Here is a 15,280-nt window from a genome sequence, read left to right as displayed (position 1 = left end):
GGGGACAATTTTCTTGGGTCTTTTTCATCTATTCTTCGTAAATTTGTTGGATTTTTGTTACCTCTCAAACAATGCAATCAATCGTTTCTCATCGATGTCAACCACAAGTTCATCTTCCATCAATTCCTAAATTATTATATTAAGGTCATTTGAACTGTTTGGATCCAATGGATGATCGAGTAAACAAGAGTTGATTGCAAACTACATATACACACATTTTTAACAAATTGAGAATATTGCTTCGGGTTCATAATGAGTAGATTCTATACCATAGGTTTCCATTTCAATATAGAACATGTTGAGGTTAGTGCTTATATGAATTGAGAATTAGGATGTTGAAAATTTTACATAAAATACAAAAAAGAATGTTGAAAATTATATTTATTGTGTTCTTTTTTTTTTTTTTTTTTGGTCTTGAGGGAGTGAGGGGTGGGAAAGGAATCAACACATAAGTGGCTTGGATATTCTCAATTTCTAAGCCCCCTTGCTTTTATATTTTGTTTAACACTTGCATTTGCATTTAATTTGAGATTGCTTATACTTGATATTTCAACAATATTCTATGAAGTGTGAATCTAATCATTTATAGGGTATGCTCCCCTCTAAAGCAAACTTTTATCCATCCATCTACACTTGCACAACTATTGGCACACAACATCAATGAGATAGAGCAATCAACCATTATTTTCAAGGTGTCATTCAATACAAGGAACCAATAACCTTTAATCTAATCATCGACTTTGATATCACTGCTGGTTCTTGAGGGGATCTTGGAGAACATCACATTGGTCTAAAAGAAACCGTAAGAGATTATATATTATTTCTCCATCCAAAACCTTAAGGCATTTTACATATTTGTAACTTCTTTTTTATATCTAACATTTATCTCATTTTTTGTAACTTCTTTTATATATCTAACATTTATCTCATTTATAATCGATGTGAGACTAATCATTCACACCATAAGTCAACAATCTCCCACCTCAAGTAAGAGTCTTCCACATCTTATACTTGCATTGTCGTTAACCAACGAAAATGAGTTTTAATGATAGATGGATACAATGGATGAGTATCTGCGTGGAGTCGGTTGACTACTCTATGTTGGTCAACAATGAATCAGCTAGGTTAGTTATTCTTGTGCGAGGTTTATGTTAAGGAGAGTCGATGTCCCCGTATTTGTTCATTATTTGTGCGGAGGAGTTGTCCTCTCTCATTCGAGATGCTGAAGATCATGATGTTATTAATGGTACTTAAGTTTGTAGAGGTGCACCCCCAATGTCTCATCTTCTCTTTGCCGATGATTGTTTCCTATTATTTAAAGCTGAGACGAACCAAACTCAAATAATGAAAGACATTCTTACTACTTATGAGGAAGCCTTGGGAAAAACCATTAGCTTACCTAAATTTGAAATTTATTGTAGTCGGAATTTGTTGGATTCCATGAAATTGACCATTAATAACATTTTAGGAGTAGAATATGTTCTAACACATGAAATGCCTATCCCGACATACGTCACGAGCATCTTTTAGTTACCAACAACCCTTATTACATCTACAGAGAAAATGATGAATTCTTTCTGGTGGCCGCATGTTGGCTCCAATAGTCGTGGCATCAATTGGATGTCATGGGTGAAGTTATCTATGCATAAAAACTATGGTGACATGGGGGTTAAGGACCAATCGACTTTTAACTTGGCAATGTTAGGTAAGCAAGGTTCGAAATTTGTCTTTGAACCCAATGTCTTGTTTCCCATATTTTTAAAGCCATGTACTTTCCTACAAAAAGCTATCTCACGCCCCCCTTGGGTCATAATCCTACCTATGTTTGACGTAATATTCTTCGTACTCGATTTATTGTTCATGGTGGATCACAATGGAGTATAGGTTCAATTACCTCTATTCCCATTCTTGATGAACCTTGGTTGTTAATTGGTAGTTGTATCAATGGTAATATCTCAGGGGCACATTTTGTTTTCGACTTTACGATGGATGTTTAATGGATACTAATTCTTAAAGTTGGAATGGTGATTCAGTGATTTTTTTTAGTGAGGACATAGCTACCTATTCTAAATACACTAATGTTTAATCAAGTTGCAAATGACAGGTTGATTTGGAAAGTTAAGAAAAAAGGTTTGTATTCTATTTGAAGTGCGTACATGTTTTGTGTTGAGGATTTGGTTGATAGGACCCATTTGAGGCGCCTGAAGTTCTGGTCCGGCATATGGCGGCTACAAGTTCCTTCCAAGGTGAAGAACCTTATTTGGCGAATGTGTAGGGGCTGTTTGCCAACACGTGTTTGTCTTCAAGACAAAGGAGTCTAGTGTCCAACGAATTGTGTTAGTTGTAATTCAAATCATGAAGATCTTGCTCATATTATTTTTTAGTGTCCTTTTGAGATGTAAGTGTAGCAAATGGCAGGTATTTGGAGTGAGGTAAACTATGTTTTTCTAGTTACTAACTCGGCCATAAATGCTATTTTTTTTGTTACGAAATCTATCTTAGGAACATGCTCAACATTTGCCAGCCATTTGCGAGAGTTTATGGAAGCACTGTAACCTTAAACTCTAGAACGAGATTGAACTTTGTGCCAACGTAGTTGGCAGAGCGCATTACCTCATTGAAGTATGGCAAGATGCTAGTATCACTCTTAGTGCGAGTAGCAATCAACTAACCACTCTGGCTTCACACAAAAGGCTTCCCATGTCGTCATGTTACTCGTCAACTGCAGGTCGTGGTGTGCATTGGCAAAGGCCGACCCCTGGTCGTCTCAAGGGCAGTATTGATGCTTCCTTTTAGCAGTCTATGAATCGTATATGCATTTGTATAAGTGCGCGCGACAATGATAGAGCATCTGTTCTAGTCAAAACCATGAGTTTCTATCTTTTATGTTATGTTCCTGTTGGTGACGCTTAAGGTTCGTTTAATGCTAGGTATAAAATGGTTAAGTGACATGCATATGTGCAATGTCGACTTTGTAGCGGATTCTAAAACAAGCAATGATGCTTTTCACTCCAACAAACCTAATGTTTCAGAGTTTGTTCATATCATATCAGGATGCGAGAGACTCTTTCATTCACATTTCACAAACTCTCGGATAAAGTTCAACAGACAACAAACAAATACGGTAGCTCGTGCTTTAACTGAAGAATCGTGTTATCAACTAGTCCACTATTTATTTTCATATCCTCATTGTATTACCGATATTATTGTAATGAAATGCATAATCATCTTTTCTTAAAAAATGTAATTTTTTAGGGGATGTTTTATGTTTTTTTTTTGCTAGGGTTTGAACTCCGGAAGACGTTTTATGTTCTTTAGGCGAACTCATTTGTTTTTGTTTATTTATTGACACCGATGATTTTTAAAGAATTTTTTTTTTTTGACACAATGATGATTATTAAAGAATTAATAGTACGTGAAAATGAAGCAAAGGGAAATAAATAAACTGTAAAGTTTGTTATAATTGTAAAAAAAAAAAAAAAAAAAAAAACTTAATATAAAGTATCATCTTACTCATTTATAGGAAGAATATGTCCTCCAACTTCAAATTAAAGAGAAATGAATAACCAATGTTCTGGACTTTATTTATTGGGAGAACATTCTGGATTTTTTTTTTTTATTAATGTGTTCTGTAGCTTTTTGTCATGTTCTTTTAGTTTTATGCTGTTGTTATAATCTGGATATCCCAATCCTCGAATCATGTTGTATCATATAAAGAATATAATTTCCCTTCAAGAATTTTGACGTTGCTACATATGATGTGGCTTGTGCATTTTTATTTTTGTCGCATTTTACTAAGAAATATATACTCTATGAATTCAAATACAAACAAACAGGCCACCAAACATGGACTATAAAATAGTAAAAAAAAAACCATGGACTATAAAGGAACTACTTAAAAAAAAAATAAAGCATCAATTTAATTCCATAATCATCATAGTGTCTTATGCTTAAAAAAAAATTGTAACTTCAATTTAATCTCTAAACTATAAAATATATTAAATAAGTAAAAAAAATGTTTAATAAAAAAATATAATTTATAACAAACTTTAATTCATCAATGAAAGTGTCCAACCTAAAAATGTCACCATTACCAATTTTTTTTATTTAAGTCGGATGTCTTTACATGCAATTGCAAACACTAATCTATCAAACTAATAGAACAACAATAGGTGGCAAAACAAAACCCTTTAAAAGATTTAACAATATTACATTCTCAATACTAGATTGAATCAAAATCTTTCATTAATATGAAAAAGATCTTTTACCATTTCATCAAAATATTTTTCAATATATTGACATTTTCAGTTGAGCTAAAACATACAAACAAATTAAAACATAATTTTTGTTTATATACTCTCTTAAGTCATATTTATAAGAAAAAAAATCAATTTTTAGATTCATTGAACACCTAATGTATTTAATATGTATTATAGACAATATACATTATGTGTTGAATGATCATAAAAAGTGGATTTTTGTTTATAAATATAACCAGAGGGAGAAATCAGATTGTTTGGGCTCCAATGGCAAAGAGCTCATTCCATGGATGTATCTGAGGAATATCAAGTTCGATTATCAAGAAACAACGCTTGACAAGTGCGCATGCCTCTACATACGAGCCAAATTATAAGCGTAGATGGAGTAGCTAACTAAACATAAATTATTCCCTAAAAAAAACTAGGGTTAAATATGTTTTTGGTCCCTATAAATATACAAACTTTTCGTTTTAGTCCCTCTAAAATTTTCCTTCCACTTTTAGTCCTCCAAAAATTTTCCATCTTCATTTTTTGTCCCTCTTTTAAAGTAAACTCATATGTAAAATTTATATTTTTGAATAAAATTTTGCATAAAAATTCATAATAGTATAATAATCTCTCCCAAAAATATTTAGAACTTTTTAACAAAATATGAATTTAATATGAATGTTTATATTTTTTATTGTTAAAAATTCATATTAAATTTATGTTTTGTTAAAAAATTCAAAAAAAATTCGGAAAGATTTTTACAATATTCTACAAATTTCTGCACAATTTCATTTAAAAAATACTAAAATTAACTTAAAAATAGGGACCAAAAGTAGTGATTGAAAATTTTATAGGGACTAAAAGTTGAAGGAAAATTTTAGAGAGGCTAAAACAAAAAGTTGGTATATTTATAGGGACTAAAAACATATTTACCCAAAAAACTATGCATAAATTATGAGTAGTAGTAAGTATTGTTGGGGTGGTCAAAAATGAGTTGATTCCATAACTGCCAAACCGAAAAGAGCTGTATTCATTGATTATTGTTATTGTAAAACACACTCTCACACATAAGAAGTATCGCCCTCTAACTATTCATTCATTCACACACATTTGGCTTTTTCTTCTTTCAAACCCCAATCTCTCTCATTCATTCATCTCACTACTACCAACAATATTAACAACTCTCTCATTTTTTCTCCTTCATTGACGATCTCTACGAAGCAAAATACCCTTATAATTATTTCAACAACACACTCTTTCTCTTTCTATCTTTCTCTCTCCTTTTTTGGATCTCTACTCAATCACTGGTAATAATCATTCTCTTATACCCATTTTATCCAATTACTATATCATGTTCATTTTCCTCAATCTTAGAAACATGTTTCATTGTTGTTTAGGAACGTGTTTCATGGTTTTTTTTTATTTTTTTTATTTTTACGAGTTGATGAATCAATGACCCATTTTTTGATTTTGGGTTTTTGTTAATTCTTTTTCATTGTTACTGTGATTTTATCGAAATTAAGCTTAATTAAGTTAATTGGCTAGTTAAAAGTTTTGTTTTTGGCGTTAAGATCGAGGTCACGTTTTGTTTTTTACACTGTTTTTTAGCTTTGCTTTCTGGGTTTTGTTCAACATGATGTTCATTTTCCTCAATGTTAGGAACATGATTCATTGTTTTTTATTAACAATTGAACATGTTTCATGGTTTTTTTTATGAGTTGATGAATCAATAGCCCATTTTTGGATTTTGGATTTTTGTTGAATCTTTCTCATTGTTACTATGATTTTATCGAAATTAAGCTTAATTAAGTTATTGGGGTTTTTCAAAGTTTACTTTTTGGTGTTTAGATCGAGGTAAATTTTTTTTAGTCACTCTTTTTAGGATTTGCTTTCTGGTATTTGTTCATTTTGTATCATTTTCTTAATGAAGTAATGGTTTTTTATGATATGTAATTAGATACTCGTAGTGATCTTTTTCTGGGTATTGTATAATTTTTCATGAATAATAGTGTAGTTTTATAAATATAATTAGATGCTGGTAGTGATCATTTTTCTGGGTTTTGTTGATTTTGTAGACTCTAATGGTTTTTGTTTGATATATAATTAGATACTGGTAGCGATGTTTTTTCTTGGTTTTGTTGATTTTGAATTATATTCTATGAATTTATAGTTTAATTGTAACCACCAAGCAATCCGGCCTGTTAGTGAAGGCTTCAGACCTAAGAGTGTTCTCCTCTGTGAGTCTCAGGTTCGAACAATTCCTGTGTTGGGCCGTCCATACAGGGCTTTCCTCATACTTCAATTGGGTCCCCTTTTAGTGAACGGTTGGATTGGTCCCCTGGATTAGTCGGACTTTGGCCCGGATACCGAGTTTCCACAACAAAAGTTAATAGTGTATTTTTATGATATATAATTAGATACTGGTAGTGATCTTTTTTTGGGTTTTGTTGATTTTGTATCGTTTTTATGATTTTATAGTTTATTTTATGATATATAATTAGATACTCGTGGTGATTTTTTTTCTGGGTTTTTGTGTTTTTGTCCTGTTTATAGACTTTGGTGATTTGGGGGATTGAGTTTAAAGGAGTGTGGTTAGCAAATATGGCTTCCTCTTCTGCAACTCTTGCTAGTTCTGCTGCTTCTGATCTTCTGAGGAGTTCGACTGGCGGTTTCACTGGTGTTCCTTTGAGAACCTTGGGAAGGACAGGGCTGGTTTTGAAAAGAAGGGACTTAACAGTTAGTGTTACTGCTAAGTTGAGGAAGGTGAAGAAGAAAGAGTATCCATGGTCTGGTAACCTTGATCCCAATGTTAAAGGTGGGGTGTTGACTCATCTCTCTCCTTTCAAGCCACTCAAAGAGAAGCCAAAGCCGGTCATTTTGGATTTCGAAAAGCCTCTTCTTGATCTGGAAAAGAAGATCAGCGATGTAACTTTTCTAATTTTTTCTGTTGTTAGTGTGTGTGGATATATTTGCTTTGTTTACTTAAGTGAGAATGAATTAGGTATAAGAATATATTTTTCAAGGTTGCGCTAATTGTAATGTTTTTTTAACGGTTGAGAACAGGTTCGGAAGATGGCAGATGAAACTGGTTTGGATTTCAGTGATCAGATTTCCTCATTGGAGAATAAGTACCAAAAGGTTTGACTGTAATAACGATTAAATGTTATTCCGGAGAAAATTTGATTACTTGAATGATAGGATTGATGATGAATACTAGATCGAATATGTGCACAATCTTGCTAGGTTTTGAATTGTGATTGCGGTCGCAATTGTGTATCAATCTTTGATATTGTGGAGAATTGTAGATGAATGTGGCTGCAATTGCAGTCGTAAATCAAAATGTGGTCACGTAGACCTCAAAATTTTAAAGCCTTGATATGCAGCCGCAATTGAAGCTGTAGACCGCAATTTAAAACCACTCATGAAAAAGTTGTGATGTTGCTGCTCTGATTGGCAATGTCATATTTTGTTCCATTTCCATGTTGCAATGTCATAAACGAATTAGTTAAGCTTAACTGTTATTGATGCTGGCAATTCTCATGTTAAAAACCCTATATTAGTATATTTGAATTGGCTTCTTAGTTGCTTATCTTTTATCTTTGTTTCTGAAATGCAAATTTATCAATTTAAGCAATTGGATATACTTTATTATTGCAGTTCACCAGATAATATTTTTCTTCACATAAAAGTAACTAAAATATATTAGGGTATGTTATGCTGAAGAATGTTGTGTTTTCATAAGTGCTGGTATGTTGTGAGTGTTATTCATCTGGACTTGTGTATATTGCACTTTTACTTGACCTTATACTTAGTATACGTAAAATAAAAGGTTTGTAATAGTTATTCATAATTCATGGTTTAAACATATACTGTTTCTTTTCCTTATATTCCCCAAAATTTTCACCGGTAAACGCTGGTAAAATTCTCATGCTTTCACTGTCTCCATTGCTATTTCAGGCTTTAAAGAATCTATATACACATTTAACTCCTATACAGAGGGTCAACATTGCACGACATCCTCACAGGCCAACTTGCCTTGATCACATCTTTAACATAACTGATAAGGTCTTCTAAATATTATTTCTGTTTTAACCTTTTTCACTTAAATATGTAATTTCTTGCATTCTTATATTTTAATTGGTTGATTGTTATTGACCCACTACCTGTAATAGAATTCTCATCTTTCCTCTTTTTTGCAGTTTATGGAACTCCATGGTGATCGAAATGGTTATGATGATCCTGCTATTGTTACTGGTTTAGGGTCTATAGATGGTAGGACGTACATGTTTATAGGCCACCAAAAGGGTAGAAATACTAAAGAAAGTATTAACCGTAACTTTGGGATGCCAACTCCACATGGGTATGTCCACTAGAATTCTAATTGATACTGAGTAATTCACTACTTGTTAAGTGTTAGCAATGCAAACTGCAACGCTATCCTAGCTTTGATATTAGGACAATAGCGGTCGCTATACCAGTTTCTGCTGGCTCATCTAGCGGCAGCAGTGGAAAAAAGACAATTTAAGGTTTTTTTTTTAAAAATAAAAAATATTAAAACGGAAGTGCATGTATGTGTGCCAAATAGGACCTATTTTAAAGCAGAAAACCGAGGAGTCAATAATTATTACTCCTTTATTCCCAGTAATACGTGGTCGTTTCAACTTTCAATGTGTAAGCTATGCTCTGCTTCCATTCCTTTTTTATTTGTACGCACTATGCAGCATGACTTTTTTTTAATATATAATCGACTTATTTCAACCACTATGTTGCTTTCTTTATTTGCCTGCAACACTATTTGCTATTTCACTTGGAGGATTTTTGGTATTTCACTATTTTTCACAATCTGCTATTGATAACACCGTATGATATGAATTCAGATGAATCGTATAAGTTTACATGCTGTCAATTTCTCCCCATTTGACACTGACAGATGGTAAATTTTCAAATCAAACAGTTATAGGAAAGCTCTACGCATGATGGAATATGCAGATCATCATGGATTCCCAGTAGTTACTTTCATTGATACACCTGGGGCATATGCTGACCTCAAATCTGAGGAACTTAACCAAGTATGTCGCTAGTTATGCTTTATTTATATTTTGGCATTGTTTTTGTTACCATGGTAATCCGTTTGATAATGATCGACTTTCATGTATGCAGGGTGAAGCAATTGCTCATAATTTGAGATCCATGTTTGGTCTGAAGGTGCCGGTTATTTCTATAGTTATTGGGGAAGGTGGATCTGGTGGTGCCCTTGCCATTGGATGCGCTAATAAATTACTCATGCTTGAAAATGGAGTGTTCTATGTTGCCAGGTGATTTAATTTTTAACTCCATCATTTTCAAGTTTTATAATATTTACATTAATCTTTTCAATCATGTGCCTTTCTTTTGTCCTCCCTTCCAATAGTGCATGTTAGATGAATCTTCCTGAGCTTCTTTTTAATGATGTTTTCTTTGCAAATTATATGTGGCCAACTCTGTAGTACCGACACTTCAGATTGATGGCGTGTCCGATGGTCGGCAATGACACGAAACTGACACATGTGATTACATTCAATTAATCCATTTTCTCAAAATTTTACTGGTGTCAACGTCAATGTCGTGTTCAGTGTCTGTCCTTGCTTCGTAGGTGCCCAAAAAATTTCGTAGTTTTGTATTAACATGTATATATTGTTAGTACAAAACTGTGTTGTGTGATTATGTTCAAACCGGATATAAGATTGTTAGTTAGTTAATAATGTGCTTATGATGGAATACAATTTGGTTAATGTTTAACCAATCGTACAAAAAGCATCTTAGGATGAATTTATAGGACTGATTACCTGCGTTATTTTTCCTCATTTACTAATTGGGTTTATGTTCTGATTTGTTCTACTGGTTTGGCCTTTATTTATTATGTGATTTAGTCCAGAGGCGTGTGCTGCAATCTTGTGGAAGAGTTCTAAAGCTGCTCCCAAGGTATATATATATATATATATACACAAAACTGGTGCTTATAATATTTCATTTTATAATGTATATTCAATTATTTATTTTATCTTTGCAGGCTGCTAAAAAACTGAAGATTACAGCGACTGAATTGTGCAAATTGAAAGTTGCAGATGGAGTTATACCTGTAATAATCTTATTAATTATGCTTTTTTTCCCGTAATTTTTTTTCGTATGTATGAACTATGCCATCTTAACGGTTTAAACCTTTTAATGTCTTTAAATGTCTATTTGGAGTTTTGATCTTAACTTTTGACCTTGGTAACCCGTGTTACCATTTTTCAAGTTGATCCTTTGCATGCAGCAAAGGATAGTTTCATAAATTGATAATAGCCCTATCTATAAAATGAAATCTAAGTAGAATTTCTTTTTCTTTTCAATAGGAGCCCCTCGGTGGTGCACATGTTGATCCAAGTTGGACCTCTCAACAGATAAAAATTGCAATCAATAAAGCTATGGATGTAAGTTTTACTGGCATGATGTGTTTTACAGAAATCAAATATGTTGAAGCATATGCTGATAATTTATCTCGAACTTTGGCCTGTTCATTGTGTAGGAACTCACTAAGATGAACACAGAAGACCTGTTAAAACATCGCATGCTTAAGTTCCGAAAACTCGGTGGGTTCAAGGAAGGAATTCCTGTAGATCCCAAGAAAAAAAGAAACATGAAGAAGAGTGATATACCTCCTGCGAAAATTTCTGTCTCTGAAGTAGAAGTTCAGATTGAGAAGCTGAAGCAACAAATTTTGAAGTCCTCTTCTCAGCCTCCGAAACTCAATTTAGATAAGACGATAAAGAAACTGGAAGAGAAACTGGAAAAGGAGGTTGATCAAGAATTGTCTGAGGCTGCTAAAGCCTTGGGCTTAACACAAAGTTTGTCGAAACTACGTGATGAATTTTCAAAAGCAAGTTCAGATGACCAACCTCTTGATCCATTGCTGAAGGGTAAGATAGAAAAACTACAGGCAGATTTTAATCGAAGGTTGTCAGCAGCTCCTAATGCTAACAAGCTGAAGAAGAAGCATGGCATGTTGAAAGAATTGACTAAAGTGAAGCTTCTTCTGTCAGATAGAAACAAGGATATACCTCCTGCGAAAATTTCTGACTCTAAAGTAGAAGTTCAGATTGAGAAGCTGAAGCAACAAATTTTGAAGTCCTCTTCTCAGCCTCCGAAACTCGATTTAGATGAGACGCTAAAGAAACTGGAAGAGAAACTGGAAAAGGAGGTTGATCAAGAATTGTCTGAGGCTGCTAAAGCCTTGGGCTTAACAGAAAGTTTGTCGAAACTACGTGATGAATTGCCAAAAGCAAGTTCAGATGACCAACCTCTTGATCCATTGCTGAAGGGTAAGATAGAAAAACTACAGGCAGATTTTAATCGAAGGTTGTCAGCAGCTCCTAATGCTAACAAGCTGAAGAAGAAGCATGACGAATTGACTAAAGTGAAGCTTCTTCTGTCAGATAGAAACAAGGAGGTCGCTTCTTCAAAAATAAACAAGGAGGCCGCAACACTTACGCAAGAACTGAAGAAGAAATTTGATGATGTCATGAATAATCCTAGAATAAAGGAAAACTATGAGGCATTACAGTCTGAAATCCAGCGAGCATCCTCAGCAAGCGATTTGGATGATGAATTGAAGAAGAAAATCATTGAGTTCAATAATGAGGTAGACTTGCAGGTGGCTAATGCTGTGAAGTCGGTCGGGTTAGATGTTCAGTTTGTAAAACCAGGACAAGATGGCAACAAGTTTTTGGTGCGTGAGATAGAAGAACTAAACAAGGATGTGAAAAAGGAAATTGATGTTTTGGCAAACTCGTCGACAGATATTAAGAGAATGATAGAGCAATTGAAAGTGGAGGTCGCCAAAGCTGGAGGGACACCAAATTCGGAATCGAAGAATAGAATTGTTGCTTTGACGCAAAAAATAAAGCGGAGCCTTGCAGAGGCCGTAGGCTCTTCTAGCTTGAAAGAGAGATATGAAAACCTGATGTCTGGAACCTCTGGGGATGGAAGTTTGAAAGTAGGAAATGGTCTCACCGATGATGAGTTGAGAGAGAAAGTTGGTGCAAATTGCTCCTTTTCTTAATGTGAGTTCAACTAATCTCGACAGAAAATTAAACTATTGTTTTGTCAATGCATTATGAGAATATTTAAAGCATTCTAGGGAGCGTTATCTGTAGCATTTACCATTGAAAGTTGTACTATCCTTCTAAAAACTTTGCATGGCATGCTACCTAGCACCAATACTTCAGATTGAAGGCATGTTTGGTGTCCGACACATGTCAGTGTCGGACACCAAAACTATCCTTCTAAAATTCCAAGTTTTACTGAAGATAGATTTAATGTAGTATGATCTTGGATTAGAAATGATTGCAGAGAAGAAGTGTAGCTGCATTAATAACTGATTTCATTATGTGAATATTATTTTGATATTCCTTTAAACCTTTATCTCTTAATAATATTTTGTGGAATATTTCTTTTTGTCAGAGAATGCTGCTCATGTGGAGTTGGTGAAGATGGTGCTGACAGTTTAAACTGCATCAGTGTCTTCCTGATGATATATTTTACCAATATCTTCAGCCACTTGTACATCATCTAGCATCATGGCCATACATTTCTTAGAAACATGTTTTGAAGATTTAAAAGATGAGATACCATGCGAATTGTGGCTGATATATTTTTCAATCATCTAGACTACAAGCGCGAATAAAATTTAAAACCATTTTGTATTTGTTTGAGTTAGAATGTTGCAGTTAATTTTAGAATAACTTGCTTTATCTCCATCTCTTTTTCCTTAGTCTTGAATGTTTCCCTGAATAGACAAAGATGAACATATAAATTATTTGTGTTTGAAGATAATAACATGATGTTGTGGTGTTGAAATGTCTTATTTGCAAGAATGATTGCCCTACTTAATTTTGAAGAATACTTGTATTGTCTTACTTTGATGGTGTTGCAACAATTTCTAGATAACAATCAACTAGTTATCACTTCATTGTTGCCTTTTGACAATCTTCCCTCAAAGATATAGAGTTGAATGTAAATAATCCAGCAAGTGTTGCAAGTGAATGTAAACAATCCTTTGACTGATCAATCATTTTTGTCAAATAAAGTTAACCTGTCTGAGTTCAATAGTCAATGTTGTTTGGATCACATGGAGGTGCATGAACAGCCTTGTTTTTGGCAATAACAGTGTCGAAAACAACATGGTTGATCAGCTAAAGGTGCACCGGGATCGACTTTTGTGGTGGTATTTTTAGAGACCGCAGTGGAGCTACCTTGGATTTCTTCTCTAATATCGAATAAACCATTGCTTACAAATGCAGATTGCTATTGAACTGGCCAAGAAGAACAAAGAAAACGGGTCTAATATACATTAACATAGTCTGAACTTGACTCATCATGAAGCAACAGAATTTTCCACCAAAACTTTCATGGTTTCATGAAGAAACCAAATTGTAAAATTTTTATGAAGAAACCAACTTAAAAATGAGAAAATCCATTCTTAATAACCAAAAATCACCAAATCATATTAATTTTGTGTATATACACACCTTAATATGTAAAAATCTAATGTCACATGTTCAATCCTACATAAACAAGTATTAATTTTCGAATGCGATATCATATACATAAGTTGTGTATCTCTGACCAAGATCATAAAGAACTAGATGAGTATTCATATTTCCATTAAAGTTACAAATTTACTTAACCACAAATAAATCATAAACTGGACTTAAAGACTGTATGATCTTGTGATGGGGACTACAACAAAACTTGAACATCAAGAAGATGGAGAACATGTTGTTTGTTGTAAAAAAACAAAATACAAAGTGTGTGTGGTCATACTAAGTTTTAAGTTCAATTCACGCCACCGGACTATACAAACTAGATGCAAATGAGAAAATTGAAAAATCCAATTCAAGATACTTTAGAAACCTTGACATGAATTGCACATTCACATAAAATTATCAATGATATTTTATAAAATAAGCATACCTTTATTACTCTTGTGCACTAGAGAAAGGAAAAAATAATATAGAAACAATTGGACAAAATTTTGACTCAGACAAATATAAATTTCATGTCTTTTTGCTGCCTCTAAAGTATCTATGGTTATACAGAAAAACAATATGTTATAGTTTTTGCACAATTCAATCCAAACCGTTATATCAAATTAACGTTCAGAATGTTAATCAAACAACATGTTATGGTCTGTTGACAGGAGTCAACACCCATCATCTGTGGGTAATCAAAACTGTTGAGAAACACACTACTAACACCATTTGATCTAACTAGGAGACTATTCCCAACCTTGTAAATATTGGCTCAAAGTTAATTTTTTTTTTTTTTTTTTTTTTTGGGTCAGGTAGCCTAGTGGCTAGAAATTCACTTTTAAAGTGAATAAGTAGGGTGTCCAGGGTTCGAACTCCGACCCCTGCATATAATAATGCATTGTCCTGCCAACTGAGACATGCTCACATGGACCCAAACATATCTCTTATTTCTAAATATTAACCCGTGATGCAAAATTAACCCTAAATTTAACCTATTTTTTCGCATGACTTTACTATATTAACCCTAGATTTAATTTATGCAAAATGTCATCTCTAATTTTAAAACCTAATTTTTCCCTCCACACTTTTTCATTTAATGTTTATCTAAAGTAAAATAAAATTATGTTCCTAATTATATGTTGTTTTTTTGGAAAGGAATAACCGTTAACCCGTCTCGCTACACTTAACTTAATCTCTTACTTATAAATGTTAACCCGTCTTGCTATACTTAACCTATTATGTTACGTTACAGTATCAAGGACGATGTCATGGAAAATTATGTTATGGTACAATATCAACGTCTATGCTTCTTAATATTATGAAATACTATATGACAATCATGACATTCATCTAAATTATTTTGTTACCTATTACCGTCAAATATTACCTTCCATATATATGACCCGTGCGTTAACATGGATCGATGGTCTAATATTTCTAATATTACTCTCATGGTCCAGCCCCTTTGTCAAAATCTAACCC

General features: G+C 33.4%; 1 protein-coding gene across 3 annotated transcripts; it reads left to right on the top strand.

The window, feature by feature from the left end:
- The first annotated feature begins 5,293 nt into the window (after positions 1-5,293).
- Positions 5,294-13,183, top strand: LOC25498718 (acetyl-coenzyme A carboxylase carboxyl transferase subunit alpha, chloroplastic). 3 transcript variants are annotated; one of them, XM_039828164.1, is made up of 13 exons: positions 5,294-5,554; positions 6,801-7,172; positions 7,311-7,385; positions 8,205-8,312; positions 8,447-8,607; positions 9,202-9,316; positions 9,408-9,562; positions 10,157-10,208; positions 10,297-10,365; positions 10,622-10,699; positions 10,795-10,962; positions 11,365-12,328; positions 12,729-13,183. In XM_039828164.1, the coding sequence occupies exons 2-12, from the start codon at positions 6,849-6,851 to the stop codon at positions 12,325-12,327; spliced, it is 2,268 nt and encodes a 755-aa protein (XP_039684098.1). In that variant the 5' UTR covers positions 5,294-5,554; positions 6,801-6,848; the 3' UTR covers position 12,328; positions 12,729-13,183. The 3 variants fall into 3 exon arrangements, with proteins under 3 accessions (XP_039684098.1, XP_039684097.1, XP_024627202.2); XM_039828163.1 differs by adding an exon at positions 6,496-6,670 and having other exon boundaries at positions 10,795-12,328; XM_024771434.2 differs by having other exon boundaries at positions 5,295-5,554; positions 10,795-12,328.
- The last annotated feature ends 2,097 nt before the right edge of the window (positions 13,184-15,280 follow it).

This window comes from Medicago truncatula, chromosome 7 (assembly GCF_003473485.1).
Source record: "Medicago truncatula cultivar Jemalong A17 chromosome 7, MtrunA17r5.0-ANR, whole genome shotgun sequence".
Lineage (NCBI taxonomy): Eukaryota > Viridiplantae > Streptophyta > Magnoliopsida > Fabales > Fabaceae > Medicago > Medicago truncatula.
The sequence above is the reverse complement of the archived record's forward strand: the minus strand, read 5'-3'. Positions and strand labels throughout refer to the sequence as shown.

Coding starts and splice junctions, on each gene's coding strand:
- LOC25498718 (XM_039828163.1), top strand. CDS start 6,849: ATGGCTTCCTCTTCTGCAACTCTTGCTAGTTCTGCTGCTTCTGATCTT. Junction 8,313..8,446: donor TCTTTAACATAACTGATAAG/GTCTTCTAAATA, acceptor TCTTTTTTGCAG/TTTATGGAACTCCATGGTGA. Junction 10,209..10,296: donor GTTCTAAAGCTGCTCCCAAG/GTATATATATAT, acceptor TTATCTTTGCAG/GCTGCTAAAAAACTGAAGAT.